Source organism: Macrobrachium nipponense, chromosome 41 (genome assembly GCF_015104395.2).
Source record: "Macrobrachium nipponense isolate FS-2020 chromosome 41, ASM1510439v2, whole genome shotgun sequence".
Taxonomy (NCBI): Eukaryota; Metazoa; Arthropoda; class Malacostraca; order Decapoda; family Palaemonidae; genus Macrobrachium; species Macrobrachium nipponense.
Window position 1 is genome coordinate 35,124,522 of NC_061102.1, and position 17,052 is coordinate 35,141,573.

General features: G+C 35.7%; 1 protein-coding gene and 1 long non-coding RNA gene across 2 annotated transcripts; one reads left to right on the plus strand and one right to left on the minus strand.

Moving 5' to 3' along the window:
• The first annotated feature begins 9,245 nt into the window (after positions 1-9,245).
• On the plus strand, positions 9,246-12,557 carry LOC135212684 (uncharacterized). Its single transcript, XR_010313964.1, has 2 exons — positions 9,246-9,399; positions 11,829-12,557. It is a non-coding gene; the product is annotated as an uncharacterized LOC135212684 (long non-coding RNA).
• Positions 10,835-15,032, minus strand: LOC135212683 (uncharacterized). The gene is made up of 4 exons (XM_064246360.1): positions 14,840-15,032; positions 13,996-14,130; positions 13,369-13,584; positions 10,835-11,251 (listed from the first exon to the last, which is right to left on the minus strand). The coding sequence occupies exons 1-4, from the start codon at positions 14,847-14,849 to the stop codon at positions 11,058-11,060; spliced, it is 555 nt and encodes a 184-aa protein (XP_064102430.1). The 5' UTR covers positions 14,850-15,032; the 3' UTR covers positions 10,835-11,057.
• Between the last annotated feature and the right edge of the window lie 2,020 nt (positions 15,033-17,052).

Here is a 17,052-nt window from a genome sequence, read left to right on the forward strand (position 1 = left end):
GGTAAGTGACCAGGGCTAGTTCAGGTCAGGTAGGTATTACAATATTAGTTTTACAATAAAAACTTCAAATATATATATATATATATATATATATATATATTATATATATATATATATATATATGTGTGTGTGTGTGTGTGTGTGTGTGTGTGTGTGTGTTACTGTTTTATAGTTATTTATTGTTATATATGATTTGATTCGTAAATTAGGCTACAAAGTGAACGCTGGCAAGTAAAATTTTTATTCATAAAGTTTTCAGCAAAAAGTGGGAAGTTAAAACAAACTGCACTGAAATGTATTTCTTTACTAAAAAAAAAACGGTTGCTTTTCACTCGGTTCTTTGCGTTAGCCAACTCCATAAGTCCTTCGATATCCATAGGTAGTTTGTTCTTTCCTTTCTTTTTTAAACCACATTTGTCACTTTATGTAATATGCAGTATGTTAAATCAGAACCTTTGCTGAAGTAATAATGATGATAAACAACCTAATATATAACATAGGTCTAGGCTTAAAAAACGATATTAAACATGTAGGTCTAATGCCACCTTTTATTACTCCATGGATATTTTTGTAATGAGATATTTCCCCAGGAGAATGGACAGCATATTATACATGTTTTATGGTATATATATGGCAATCCTAAGCCAAACGAATGCCCTATTCAGGACTATGAGTTTCAAGAAATTGGAAAAGAGCACATCATAAATGGTCCAATTTTCAGCAACAAACTACATTAATATAAAGAAAATACACGATCTTAATACACCACTTCCTGAGGCTAGTATACTGGTATCGAAACTTATTCGGTTATAATCAGTTGAATCACTTCAATTAATGCAATTGCCTAACACATTTGCACTTGTTTTCTAAAAGAAAAAAAAATACTCATTAAACATGACTAAGTTTACAATAATGTAAGACAGTCTTCGCCCTAAGATTAATTTACAAATTAACCAAATTTTACTAACCTATATATTTAATTACGAGGGCAGATTGAAGATTGCTGGACCTAAAGACTAGTGAGAATGGTTCGTTTTTTTAATAATATTAGCATTTTAAAGAAATATTAAATATGTGCAATGTGGTTAATGAAACAAGTTATAATTTAGCTTAGACTTTTATTAATGGAAAAAAGTTTCAATAGCATAAATACAATATGCGGACCTACAGCTCCGCACGCATGCGGAGTACAGACCGCAGCGCTGCATTCAAAGACTCCCACTCGAATCTTCGCACTTTTGGTCGTTTCTCCGCGTTTTGGCAACACTGATGGGCGTGTATGAAACGTCATGCGCGGTTCATCTTTACAGCGATTCACCCGGGCACACTTGCAGGCAAGACTGGAGGAAGCCAAGCTTTTGGCCACTGAAAGTGTTTGGGGGTCTGCAGTGAAACGATCTCGAGCCTTTGAGGATGGGTATTGGTCAATGGACAACATTCAAGAGCCTGTTGGACCTATCATTATAAACTTAGACAACGATGAGGAGGATATAGAAGACCTATACCTGGATGATGACTATGATGAAAATTAATAAAAATCATTTTGGTTGTGTGTTCTCTATTTTCTTTTTTTGTTACTTTACTCATGTAGAAATATTGATATCTGTATTTGTAACGAAACTTCTTTACTTATTGTCTGCTCAATGAGCAAGACTCAGATTCGAACAAGCTGTCTTAATCTTAAACAAACAACAACATATGCTTTTACATCGTTTTATATTTTAATCTTTGTATAAGTTTATTTCACATTTCAGTTTTAATGCAGTTCAGCAGAATAATTGGATTAATGGATTATAAAATTTATGAATTATGAGTATCATATTGCACTACAATGTAGTTATGCTTAAAGGAAATATATATATATATATATATATATATATATATATATATATAAAGAGAGAGAGAGAGAAGTGTATAGGGTATCTGTTTGTGTGTCTTCATTCATAAAGTGGCTATACGACTGGAGTGTCTAGTAACTACGTCATACTACAGTAGAGTTTCAATGAGTGGGAGGGCCTTCAGTAATGACGTCTACATAGTCTCTCTCTGGGTGCGTCTAAATTTAGCAAGTTACCCTTGCAATTTCTTAGATTTACTCTGGTAAGTGCCTTTATTATTCACATTAGACATTATTGCATATTTTTGCCAATTAGGCTGTGGCTTCAAATACCTATTTCCAAAATGTGACCCATATCCGATGTTTTGGTAGGATTTTATCAGCGAAAATCAATTGGACACGGCCAAGAAATGCATAGTAGTCCATCACGCATACTGGACCGTGATCACGCAAGACCACAAAGATTTAGCTGACCCCCAATAAGTAAATATATGCCTGCTTTTCGTTTCTGCTTGTTTCCAGGTCAGCATTTACCCGGAAACAGTTCTAAATTTACGTTTTCTAACCCCACCCCTTAGAAGTTTTTTTGTTGCAGAATTTTATCACTTGCTTGTGTGTTGTTTGGTTCTTTTCAACATCCTACAAGCCTCACTCTTTGAAAATGCCTAATTTGGATATTTCAAAATGGCCGTCATTTCTGTTAGTTTGATTTTTTGTGACATAATGTGGCTTTCTTATTTCCATCCTTTCTACTTTATAACTTACGTGCGACATGCAATATGATAATATGAAATCATGTTTCATTTTCATTCATTTTATTTAGTGTATTTAAACCTTAATTAAGGATATTTTAATATGCCAACTCAGTACAATAGGAAGGCTATCATATATCACAATTAGCATTGTTAAGAATGATGGATTGGAATGATTGCCATTGGAAAAAAGAGCACAGGCATGTCAAACCAAATTAATGTTTTCACTTAAATAAAACCATGACTCTATAAACATTAGAGATAATTATGATAGAAACAGTTGGTAATAAACTAGTTACCAAATTTACATTAATCTGTTTTTAGCATCAACAAATCCACCTGCAGTGGATTTACACCCAGTGTTGCCACCCGTTCTTTAAAATACAGATTTGTTCTGCATTAGAGAGCGAGATGTTGCGTTCTGCACTGAGCCAATACAGAACGTCATTTGCTCTGCATTTGGCTGTCTGAACATCATTATTTTTTAAAAATTACATGAGCGTATTTTTCAGTCAGCCTTGACAGACTGCAAAATATGTCAACGGTTGCCTTCGGTACGTGTAAAATAGCAGTGGATATAAATCCTGTATTTTATTTTGTTTAGTACTGAACGAATAAAATAAGCTTTATGGTACACACACACACACACACATATATATATAATATATATATATATATATATATATATATATATATATAATGTGTGTGTGTGTGTGATTTTAAATCACGAAGATATAAAAAACGTTACAGCCACAAAGGAAAATTGAAACACTGGATGTGTTCACAAGTTTTGCTGTGAACATTGTCCTTGATAATAAAACGAAAGTACTTTAGCATCCTCCAGTACGTGTTTGTTTCCATTTTCCTTCGTGGCTGCAATTTTCTTAATATATATATATATATATATATATATATCTATATATACTATATAATATATATTATATATATAGATATATATTATATTATATAATATTATTATCTATGTCACGCATGTCATTTAGTTTAGTATTTATATAGACTTGTCACTTCACTGATAACTGTCAACTTGAGAAGTGATCTTCCAGTCCTCATCAAATATAAAACATGACTTCCTCACACTGATGTTAGCTGCACATCGCCTCAGAATGCCCCAGAAATAGGACATATTTCAAAAATTTTCTTAGGTCCTCAACGCACCCCCTTGAACCCCCATCTGAAGGGGTTTGCTCCACTCGCCGTATCATTTCCTCCTTATACAACTATGTTCTGTATTTTTCTGAGCGCGAGGTGGCAACCCTAGTGGAGTCTGATCGTTATCAAAATCATTATCATCACTTCCGTTGTCCACTTGTGATAGCTATTTTCTGTTTGCACAGTCCCTACATCGACATGCATCAATGCTTGCAAGGCCTGTTCCTTTGCAAGAACAGTGCTTTGTTAAACATGGAGATCGACGAGATGTTGCCTTACATCCACAGCTTAAATACTCCATTAGGACACGGGGGCCCAGGTTGTTTGTCTGTCCAGTATATGGATGGCGCACCATCAGTCAGAGTCCAGCCATGACCACTGGGATTGGGGATGTTAAGATCAGTTTCTTAGGCACGTTTCCAAATTGCTGTCTGGTAATTTGCTCTTTCAACATGCTGTCTTAGTGCATTTTGTGTCGATGATGATGATGATAGATTAAGCCAGCCTTATGCTGGCACGGGCTCTCGCTCTTCAGCAGCCCGTAATTTGTGTTGATGGAAGTTGCTGTGATTGGTGGCTTCTAACACAGAAGAAAATTTACCTCGCATCATTGACACTTTGTGCATAGTCAACCCCATAGAGCAGAGTGGTAAATTGCTCACATTACTTATGTAGTTCTTCACTCACTTCAAAGGTTTCACCCAAAGTCAGCATTGCAAGTTCTGAAACTTTGTCTATCTGTGCAAGATCCAGTCCTGCCTCCTTGCCTTTGCCATGAAATATCTGTGCCCGTGAAGGGCACTGCGATGTCATGTAAGGAATGATAAATTATATTTTATCTTATAATTTCATGTTTATTTCACTATACATATTTTAACATTAAGTTTACTGAAGCACAGAATTCATATATCCTTAAATTATTGGCTTGACAATGTCTAGTGATGAAATTGGGAAACACTACTTTTCTTCGGTCAAAATGAGGTGTAATGAAAGTTATAATTTTTTAAAGACATGTTTGTCAGGAGAGGTCAGAGCATAGATGCTCACTATATGACGTTTTGAGAGACACTGACCAGTTTGCAACTTTCCAGCCCTATGACTGGCTGATCAACAGCCAACTAGGAGCGTTGTAGGGGAAGGGGTTGGGCACTGATACACGGGTGCTGTGAATTAATTATAGTAACTTGGAGTTTAGAAATGTTACCACTTATGAACTTCTGGTCAGATTTTTCAGTCATAACTAGTGACACATGTTTGGCTCTTTTTACTCTTCATTTTGATGCATTGTACACCAAGTCCTGTCCAACTGATATCACCCTTCAGTACATATCAGGTTTTGCTGATTTGATATCTGCATTGTCTTCAGTACCCAATTCTGTTGGAGACATTATCCAGGTTAAAAAGTTGACATCTTCTGGGGACTGGCAATCTGGTTCTCTAACATGTTTACTTTCTTCGGTTGATGTCTGAGATATATGGCTGAATGGTAAGACTGCTGCAATGCACAAGGGATAATCACCCTGTCTTCATCATCATCATTATTAAGAGCTGCTGTAGTTATGTCATCTGTAATAATCATTGCAGATTCCACAATTTGACCCTTGGGAATGGCGGAGGAGGAAACTATTTCAGATTCCCATCGTTTTCTGGAGTGCCAAAATGAAATTCTCTCGTCATATGTTTTCAGCAAATGGTTCTTCCGTTTCTGTGACTTGTAGTTTGCACTTTCTTCCCTTTGTTGTGCAAGGTGTACCTTGAAGTGGCCCATGAGTATGCTCATTTTTATCGACTAGTGACTTTCTAATATTTCCTTCTGCACTTCATCGACTGTATGAGCATATGCACATTCATATGGATCACTTGCTTTGTCTTTCTTAGGCTGCTTCTGTAGATAGTGTTTGTAACAGTAATGATAGTAAACAATGTCTGCTAGTAGGGCATTGGCACCAACAGAAATGTATTGTGTACAATTAGAAAAAGAAATGCTAGCTGTTGTCTTTGCTTTATAGAAATTTCATCAATATACATACGGTCACAGGACTAAACCTCTTATGTCCATTGTTAGCAAACCTTTGACCAAAGCTCCTTAGAGGCTACAGTGGACGCTTTTAAATGCACAGCAATATGACAATGAGCTTGAGTACACACCTAGTAAAGGAATGTATGTAGCTGACTTATTATCTAGATCTTACTTACCAGTTAATGAAGGTGGTAGTGATTTTGAAGCAATTAACATGGTCTCATACTCACCCATTAGAGAGGAATGATTAAACAAAATTCTTTAAGCTACTAGGCAGGATGAAACTTTGAAACAGTTGGCTGAAGCAATTATGTATGGGTTGCAGAGACAAAGAATCAAATACCAACAAGTTTGATTCCATATTTCTCTGCTAGGGTCGAGTTTACTGTGCAGGATGGCTTAATCTTTAAAGGTGAATCTTTAGCTATACCCATCGGTTTGTGTAAGGAGATAAAAGAGGCTGTACATTCGTCTCACATAGGTGTAAATGGATGCTTATGCAGAGCAAGAAAGTCCATATTTTGGCCATGAATGAATGCTGAATTAAAAGATTTTATATCTAGATGTGAAATTTGCAATAAGTATCAAATTGCTCAACAAAGAGAAAGCCTCAAGTCTTATGAATTAAGTGGCAGGCCATGGAAAAAAGTGGGTGTAAACCTCTTTGAGCTTAGAGGATAGTTTGTTTTTTATAGTAACTATTGATTATTATAGTAATTTTTGGGAAGTTGGCAGGTTAGAAAATACCAAAACATCCAGTGTGATTCGTAAATTGAAGCTGCACTTTACAAGGTATGGGTCCCCTACTGTACTCATAAGTGACTGTGGTTCTCAGTTTACTAATACAGACTTCAAAATTTTACAAGGGAATGGGATATCGAACACCCAGAAACAAGCCCTAAGCATTCACAATCCAATGGATTATCAGAATCTGCAGTCAAAATGGCCAAGGGACTTATTAAAAAAGGCAATAGATAGTGGTAAAGATCAATATTTAGTCTTGCTTGATAACAGAAACAAACCTACTCAAGGCACTGATTTTAGTGCACAGCAACTTAGGCAGATGTACACGCAAACTATACTCTGTTTTTTTTCATCTGTCCATCCGCCTGTGGTGTTTGGATATGGTAACACTGCGTCCCGGGCTTTAGATAGTTACGCTATGTGTAAGTTTTAGGTAAATAAAAGGATATCTGAGTGTACATTTGCAACTGAAAAGTGTTTTTTAATAATTTACTGTATGCGAAGTTACCACCGTTAATATTCGAAATAGGATATTGTATTATTGTTTGAATGTAAGCTGAATGTAACTATCTAAAGCCCGGGACGCAGTGTTACCATACAAAAACACCACAGGCGGATGGACAGATAAAAAAAAAACAGAGTATAGGTACTTTCAACTTCTTCAGATTTATTAAAACCTAGGGTAATCAGTACAGGGGCCGCATACTCAAAACTTCCAAAGGCGCCGTTCCAGTCGGCTGTTACTCGAAAGGCTCATACTCAAAACACCAAGTGCGCCCCGCCATCTTGGAAATATGGCGCCGTGAGAGCCTTTGCGCTAGGGCTGGTTAGAGCAGCCTTTGAGGTGGGAAAGGCAACTTTGGGATTGACAAGTAAGAAGAGGATGTCTCCTACCTCTTGTATATGTCAATGAACGCCATTATACTTAGTTTTATTTTGCAAGTTACTCTAATTGCTTTGTAATAGTGTGATATTCCTCTGCAGACGTTAGATTTAAAGTTATTGGATGTTTATTATTTAAAATGATTTCATATATACAATCTAAAATTCCTATATTATAATCTGATTGTTTTGACCTTTAGTTATCGTATATCTTATAAAATGTTCATGTATAATCAATGCTAGAAAAACAATATATTTTTTGTCTTGTTTAATAAATCTCAATACAGAAAATATATCTTTATACTATGTACTATATGCAAAGATGAAAATATGTATGCAATTTCCCTGCCTTATCACTTCTCATCTGGTACTCATAAGGCACATTAAACATAGGTTAAAGTGGTCAGAGATAAGCACAGTACTACATACAGTGACTCACATTATGATATAAATGCCACCTAGATACAAATAAGTTATGAAATAAATGAATTTGATGTTCATATTACCTAGATACAAATAGGTTACTGTATCACTGAATGACCCTTAATAATAGCAATATCAGTGTATCACATAGTACATTATCTCCAGGAAAGAAATAACATACTAAAGTAAATAAATAAAAACTTACAATAAGGTAGAGGTAACTGAGATCACAGAGGTATCATTTTATACTATTATAAATAAGAAAACATGCTTTATAGCCAAAATAGAGAAATAACATGAAATAGCATTGTAAATAAACAAATGCTGTACTAAACTTATCACAATAACACGAGATCACAAGAAGCACGATGTAATAAGAGTAAATGGAGGAAAAATAAACACTCATTAAGTAATGGAGTGATTAGCATAAGACAATGAGGTAGTATATCACATTACTCTTAAACAAAAAAACTTACAAAAAACTGATCTCAATAATGAAGAGGTATATGACATTTATCACATTATGGGCACCCTTGGTATAGGAACATATAAGGCATGGTATAAAAAAAAAATAGATTTTACTACTGTATAGACTATATTAAAAGTACTACCACTTTGAAAAAAAATTATGCATAATGTCTCTTAAGCATATCAGTCATGGTTACCATGCTGTCAGCTATTACCCTTACATTTCCATTTAATTCTTTTACACTTTCATTTAATTCTTTTTGATTAGACAATATATCCTGAAAAATATCAGAAACATCTGCCAACACCTCAACTGCTTCTTGCTCCAGTAGGCCCAATCTTACCAAAGCTTCCTCTGAAGGTTCTAGAGCTAAACTTTCATGAGGACCACCACCTCAAAAGATTATAATACATAAATTAGCTACTGCAATAACTCTGGAAAAGAAACATCAATGTAATTGTGTAATTATTGACAGTTGTCGTGAATTTCGAACTGATCATTCGAAATCCCCGCCATTTAACTTCACAAGTGTTGCGTTAAATTGGGGCAAGACTGAGGGATCTCGCGGGCGATTCATTGAACAGAAAGCTGTCCAATACACGACAGTTTATGACGCGATTCCTAAATGCATGGCGGGGAAGGAGCGCGTCTTATAGAAAAGAAGACGTTATGAATTTTCATTAATAAATATAATTCGCTGATCACTAGTAAGAGATAAATTATCTATGTATAGATTTGGAGCCAAGGACTCCATAGTCATTAAAGAATTTGCAGATTACGGCCTTCAGCCAGAACTTTAAGTCAATTCCTTGATCTTAAATAATAACGTAACAGTCTTATTTCACATTCAAGAATAAAATAGATTTAGTAATATATGTAATGTCGAAATAATCAATGATTCCCGCTTGAACTACAAGGATTCTGTAGTTCACGCGGGAAAGCGTAAGTTTCCTTTGAAGAAGGGCGAAGTGACGTCACTGACTGACGTGTCATTCCTGCCCAGAATTTGATGCATTTAACTACCGAAGAAATTAGTCTCAATCATCCGACTCCTAGTCCCAGCTGTCGCCATTTATTTGCTAGGTCGAATTCCGTCTAAACAGTAAGTCAACTTTATCCACGTATACATGTGCCATCCCTGCGATGAGGGATTCGATTTATGCAGCAAAAGAAAGCTGTCAGTGCAAAGATGTTATTTGTTTGTGATATTGAGTTAATGGGTCTCGAATTGTGCAGATTTTTCGTCCAGTTATGAACTTAGTGTTTTGCCGACACGTGACTTCAAAGACCCTATGTGCTACCCCATAAGAAAGCCAGAAAGTTTTTAGTTTATTTGTATTAACTGCGTGAAAGCAGTACGAAATTGCGTGAACTGTGGAATTCTGCTAGGGACTTAAGTTTCGGTGTTCTGTTAATGTATTTAAATTTTTATTTTTTCGTAATAAAATTGTTGACCAAATTTTATTGTATCTCGCCTTAAGAGTTTTAGTGCGCGCGCCTCCTCAAGGCCTTGTCATCTGCCCACAACATCCGGACACGAATCATATAATAAGTCGAGAAAATATCCGACAACAGTGATTATGATCAATGACTTTCCACACATCTACCTCATCAAAGAAAAAAGTGAGATCCCACAGATAGTGCATAACAATTACTTAAGTCATAACTAGGCATGGTTAGGTTAGGTTCAGGTTAGCCTAGGATAAGAGTAGGTCTTGTAGATAAGACCCTTTTAAAAATATGGACCCCAGTTTTATCCTTTAGAACAGGTCCCATGTTCGTGTGGGAATGCTATTCAAAAGCTCCCTAACGTTTTACCCTAACCTGACTTAAGATTAAATGGTTAACATTCTTTTGGGGCAGAAATGCCATACATGAAACATCTCTTCGAATTGTGTAAGATAGGGTATATCACCACGGCAGGCCACCTACAATCAACGCTTGCCACCCTCCGAAAAAGTACATTATTACGCGTCCTGACACCGGAGATGGGCATCAGTTGCGACTTGCTGTTGATGAGAAACGGAGCTAAAGACCTCTACTCTCCTTTCGTAGTATTTTTTCCAAAGTTAGAAATTAAGGCCAAATTTTAAGATTTAAACAGGGTACTGAAAAGGGTGGCTACGGCAGTGGAAATCTCACTAAAACGCATTAGAAATTTTTACTTAAAACTCGAGGTATTTAGAAGATTAACGCCATCTTGATGTTTACGGAGTAGCTTGTGTCAACAAACTTCCCATTTCCTGTGCTAAATCTGCACACCACTTTTACCCATAGACGTTGGGGCACTTAAATCACAACATTCGTAAACCAACCTCTTACCAGCACTTATGAAAGGGGACTACGGCATTCTTTGCGGCGTTTTGCGCTCTTCATTGTTTATCAGTGTTGTTAATTGGTACGTGTTTACCCTCCAAACTAGGTATAAGACTTACACTAAGCCGGGGAAATAAGTGAAATTAGCGTATCTATTTGTATTATATATACGTACGTATTACAGCAATTTTATCGTTACTGCATTACTAGGACAAGTAGAATTCATTGAAACAGTTTGTAAATGCATCGGCGTATGTGTGACGCTCCACTAGATTGGCAACGGTGAGAGAACAATTAAAAAAAGGCCTCCCTATTAACTTCTCAATTCTTCTCAAATTTTTAATGCTGAGATTTATGCTATTTTTAGTTTAAAAATTTATTTTTAGTATAGGTAGCACTGGGGGGACTTATATTTATTGTGATTCCCAGAGTTCTCTATCTGCACTACAGAAGCTTATGCCATCTAATCAACTCATTCAAGAGGTGCAGGATTGGCTGGTCCTCCTGCATTCTTGAAAACACATCAGTGTGAAGTTTTGTTGGGTTCCCTCGCATGTGGGAATTAGTGGTAATGAGCTGGCTGATACAGCCGCTAAGCAGGCAGCTTCCTCCCGGTCTTCCCACTCTGTGAGGGTTCCCTGTGAAGATTTTAAACTTATTATTTTGTAGGACTAAGTGGCAGAATCACTGGTCCAACTTGAATAACAATTTAAAGCTGAAATCGAACAGACCTTCTGTTCATCCCTGGTCACCTTCTGTAAGGATGGATAGAAGATCTAGTATAGTTTTAACACGCCTGCGTATAGGGCATACATTTTTAACACACAGGGATCTTTCAACTAGTGGAGCAGAGAGGCAGGTTCCTCAATGCTTCAATTGTAATGTTGGCATTACAGTGAGGCATATATTTGTTAACTGACCTGTTTATTTTAATCATAGACGTCTGTTTGGTTTCACCAACAAACCTTTTGTCAGATATTTTAGGAGAGGGTGCTCCCACAGAGGAGATTTTTAAATTTCTTAAGGAAATCCATTTGTTTTATATTTAATTGAGTATTTTAATTTGATTTTAATCATGTGATTTAATTATGTGTATCTTCTATTAGTGAATATATCCCGTTGATATATATGCGCTGAATGGCCTTTGGCTCCGGCGCGTGGCAAATGGCCACAAATTTTATAAATTCAATTAAATTCAATTCAATTCCGATCCAGATACAGAATGCGACAATATGAAGACTCGACGCTTCAGCAGAGTAAAAAACACGGCGCTGATCCAGACACCGAATCCGGAGGAACGCACGGATAGGAAAAATAATCTGCAACCTCGAAAAGAATTCTTAAAGAAATTAACTGCGCGGTTCAGGCGCGTAAAACTATCGCTAAAAAATTGAAGAAAACAAGAAAAACTAGAGCGACTTGATGGTAGAAAGATCAGACTATGCAAATGTTTCATATCGCAAGCTTAATTTTGAGTGTTTTCAAATAATAAAATGCAAACACTCATTGTGCCTCGCCCAGCTGACTTCATTTTGTTATAATTTTAACGCATTTCCAGTCTAATCTGAATGTGATGTTTATTAGTCTTTTGTATATTATTGTTTGTGTGATATAGAATTGGATATTCTGAACAGCTCTCGATATGACCTCGTGTTATTTAAAAAAATTAATAATTATTGATGCCATTTGTTTTGAAAGTTCTTTATTTTCTTTTTCCTTTTTAGGAAATGTAACTTGTGAAATGAGTTTATGTATTTGGACCGTTGTTTAATTTCATAATATTGTATTTGATGTTTCTGTGGAGAATGGTCAATAAAATATCTATCTAATCAATGCTAGAAAAACATTGTATTTTTCTTGAGTCTTGTTTAATAAATCTCAATACAGAAAATATATCTTTACACGATGTACTATATGCAAAGGTGAAAATATATATGCAATTTCTCTGGCTTATCACTTCTCTTCAGGTACTCATAAGGCACATTTAACATAGGTCAAGGTGGTCTGAGATAAGTACAGTACTACATACAGTGACTCACATTATGAAATAAATGCCACCTAAATACAAAGTAAGTTTATGAATAAATGATCCATATCAGTGTATTACATAGTACATTATTTGCAGGAAAGAAATAATACACTCAAGTAACTAAAAAGAAAACTTACAATAAGGTAGAAGTAACTGAGATCACAAGGTATCATTTTATAAAATTATAAGAAAACGAATTATAGCCACACTAGAGAAATAACATGTAATAGCATTGTAAATAAAAAAAAAATTTACTAAAAGAAATACAACAAGGTAGAGGTAACTGAGATCACAGAGGTGTCATTTTATACTATTATAAATAATAAAACTTGCATTATACCCACATTAGAGTAATAACATGAAATAGCATTGTAATTAAACAACTACTAAACTTATCACAATAACATGAGATCACAAGTACCACGCGATATAATGGAGGAAAAAAAAAATTAAATACTAGTGGTTAGTAGCTTCAGACAATGAGGTAGTATATCACATTACTCTTAAACAAAACTTACAATATACTAATCTCAATAATGAAGAGGTATATGATATTTATCATCTTATGGGCACCCATGGTATAGGAATATATAGGGCATGGTTTAAAAAAAAAAATACCACTAGGCTATATTACAAGTACTACCACTAAAAAAAAAATTAGCAAAATGTTTCTTAAGGATATCAAGTCATTGTTACCATGCTGTCAGCTATTACCCTTACACTTACATTTACTTGAGGGGCGGCTTGGCTCCCCTCTCCGCGCATACTGGTGTTTTTCAATAATTGATATTGGGATATCATCTGCGACGAACACTTCTGCAGAGCCATCATCAATATCAAACTCTAAGAGTTGTGCATCTGCAATGCTGTGAAATGCTGACATGTGCTTGCTAGCAGCAGCTGAAGTACTACATCCAGCTTTCCATACAGAAAAGGCTGAACCTGAAAGATTTAAGAGCAATAAGTTATTTTTTATGGCACATTTATATATAAATGCATAGACATTAATTTTTAATACTGCATTAATAATTGCAATGTTTTTTCTAAGACAAACCTCTTCCTGCTGTATCAAATAAATAAATCATCTGCTATGACATAATACGTATATATGAATTACTGTCATATTTAATTCAGTACCAGTGATTACTTATGTATGTGGCTTGTGGGGACCCCAAAATGTCGGGGCACTGGGGCAGCTGCCCCACTTGCCCCATGGTAAATCTAGCACTGCTAACTGGTATTCACTTGAGGCTTGACCTATCTTACATTCTAGGAGACGTTACAATTGATACTCATACTGTCTAAGATGAGATATACAGATTTAATACAGCATACTGTGAAGTGCTATCTAACCTGCAGAAGGTGAAGCTGGGTCCTCACTGTCATCAATATCTGCCAACCCCTCAACTGCTTCTTGCTCCAGTAGGCCCAATCCTACCAAAGCTTCCCCTGAAGGTTTCAGAGCTAAAATTTCATGAGGACCACCACCTAAAAAGATAATAGGTAATACAGAAATTAGCTACTGCAATAACTCTGGAAAAGGAACATCAATGTAATTGTGTAATTATGATCCAATGACTTTCCACATCTCTACCTCATCAAAAGAAAAGAAAAAATTGACACTGATACCACAGATAGAGTACATAACAATCTACCCGAGTCAACTAAGCATGGTTAGGTTAAGAATCTTGTTGACATGACTTATTCAACAATATGGCCCTTTTTCATCCTTTTGAACAGGTCCCATGCTCGCGTGAGACTGCTATTCTTCAAAAGCTCCCAAACTTTACACCCTAACCTAACCTAAGATTAAATGGTTAACATTAATTTGCGGCAGAAATGCTAAACAAGAAAAATGTCTTGGAATTGAGTAAAATATATATATAAAAAAAAAGGATTTGGTTAGGCAAGGCATATTGGCAACTTATGCAATAATACACAGGCCTAGGCATATCAGCTTAAGCTAAAACATTTATTTCCAAGCAATATCATAGGATACTTTTGCATAGCCAACATATACTAGGCATATATCATAACTAACATGAAGTTAATACCTAGTACAACATAAGCCACGGCCTAGCCAAAACTCTATTCAATCTAGGTACCTAGCCTTGTATGGAAATTAGTAGTCTATGCTATATTAGGCTAACTTAAGCTAGTATCCTATCTCTAGGCCACTGCCCATTGCTGCTGTCACCTCTTGCCATGCAGCATCTCGCAAATTCCTTGTCACACCCATCTCTGAGAAACTTCCAACTATTACCGCCTTCCTTTTCGCCATTTCTGTCACCATTGTATAAAACTCTGCTTCAGTGAAGGGAGGTTGCTAACTTATCTTAGCCACAGGGTCCATCGTATCACTCTCTGACACCCTTAAACAGTCTGCCATGGGTTACGGGTAGTAGTTATGGGTCGAGGCAATGCCTTTGCAACGGCGCCTCTAATTCTTGAGTTTTTTTTTTTCTAGTTTTGTTTATTTGTTGAGTTCTTTCCTTTTGTTCTCTTTTTTTTCCACATCAAGTATATGGTTTCTTTTCTTATTTCGTTGTTACCTGTAAATAAAAATTTTCCGACTGTCACTTTCCTTCTCTTCATAGGGTTGCTGTAGCCCTATTGCTTTCACACGTTCTTCTCTATAAGTATCACAATATAAAAGGAAATGAAATATGTCTTTGTATTACGGCAAAAAGGGCAACAGGTGTTCTCATTCTGGTGCCTTTTTGCTATATTTAAATTAAGAGAGTTTGTTCTGGCTTTGAAGAGAAGTATTGAACCACTAGAATTATCATAAATTTCTTCATCTTTTATTTCTCTTTTCCCCATTTTATATATATTCACATACTTTATTATCCAAATCTTCTTTCCATCTCTCTGTGTCCCATATTCTGGCTTTGTCCTTTATATCTGTTCTGGACATTCCTTTCAATTTTCTTACATTTATTTTAACTTCTTGCATGTACTTTTCCACTGTTTTCCACCATTTTCTTTCTTTTTCTTGCATATCTGTTATTATTTCCTTCAGTATCTCTTTCCGTCCATTTAAAGTATTTACATTGAAGATGCTCCTATCTCCCCCCTTAATGTGGCTACTACTGTACTTCTACATGCTCCTAATATTTTCCTATATACCCCATTCTCTATTCTTTGTAATTTTTCTATTTGTTTGATTAACCACGTTGGTTCCATATAAGACTGATGGTAGGTAGAGCTATATTTTTCCAGAATGTTTTACCTATTAGAACTTTGTTGCAGCTTTTTTCTATCACGGAATAGGTTAGGTTGGCTAACTTCTGTGCTTTATTCAACATTTCCTTTTTCTGTAGCTTAAACAGATTTCTAGTATCATTTATCTTTATTCCTAAATATGTTATGTTCTCCCTCACTTTGATATCCTCAATCTCTTCTGGTTTATCCTTCATATTAAAAATAATGATGCTGCTTTTCTCTTTATTTCTAGCCCACATTTATTTCCTATGTCTATCAAAATCTTTATATTTATTCTTGCATCTTCTATATTACTTGCTAAAACTAAGCCATCGTCGGCGAAGAAAAGTGTCCCTATCTTTACTAGCTCATTTTCAAATCCTGTCCCTTCCTCCTCCATTTTCTTAATTATTAAATACGTCATCAGTTTGAAAAGTGAAGTAGAACCTGTGCAACCTTGCCTAATCCCACTAGTAATTCCCATTTCCTGTTCAACTCCCTCCCCTAGGTCTATTATTGTGCTATCCCCTTCATATATATTAACTACTGCTTCTATGATCTTTGGATGTATTTTGAACTGTTTCATGACTTCGATCATAACTTCTCGTTTTACTGAGTCAAATGCTTTTACTGTAATCGATAGATATTACTATTAATGGTTTTCTATTCCTGTAGCTCTCTTCTACACAATATTGTAATGTAAGTATGTTATCTTCTATCCTACTCCCTCCTGTGAATCCTGCTTGGCATTCGTGATCTTGTTCATTCAGTCTGAGGTGTGCTTCAATTTCGTCTTTTATCAGCATCATGAATACTTTGTATGATATATTTAATAAAGCTATAGGCCTTAAATCCTTAGCCCAGGGCCGTTTCTAGACACAGGCGGTCGCCTGGGGCGCCATTTGCTTGGGGGCCGCCAAATTGCCATCCAAAATTACTATATAAATATTGGGGGCCGCCAAATTGCCATCCAAAATTACTATATAAATATTGGGGGCCGCCAAATTGCCATCCAAAATTACTATATAAATAAATGAGAGAAGTATTATTTTTACGTGAATAATTCAAATAAATAAATACAAGTGTAAACGCGAAAATAAATGAATAATGGAAGTGTTAATACTTGATGCAACGGTGTTAATGTTTCGGAAAAGTTGGCAACACTGGATAGGTAGATGTCGTCAGTATCAAGAGCTTTAAAACTGA

Coding starts and splice junctions, on each gene's coding strand:
- LOC135212683 (XM_064246360.1), bottom strand. Junction 13,585..13,995: donor CCCAGCTTCACCTTCTGCAG/GTTAGATAGCAC, acceptor TAAATCTTTCAG/GTTCAGCCTTTTCTGTATGG. Junction 11,252..13,368: donor AAGCCGCCCCTCAAGTAAAT/GTAAGTGTAAGG, acceptor AAATCTTCACAG/GGAACCCTCACAGAGTGGGA.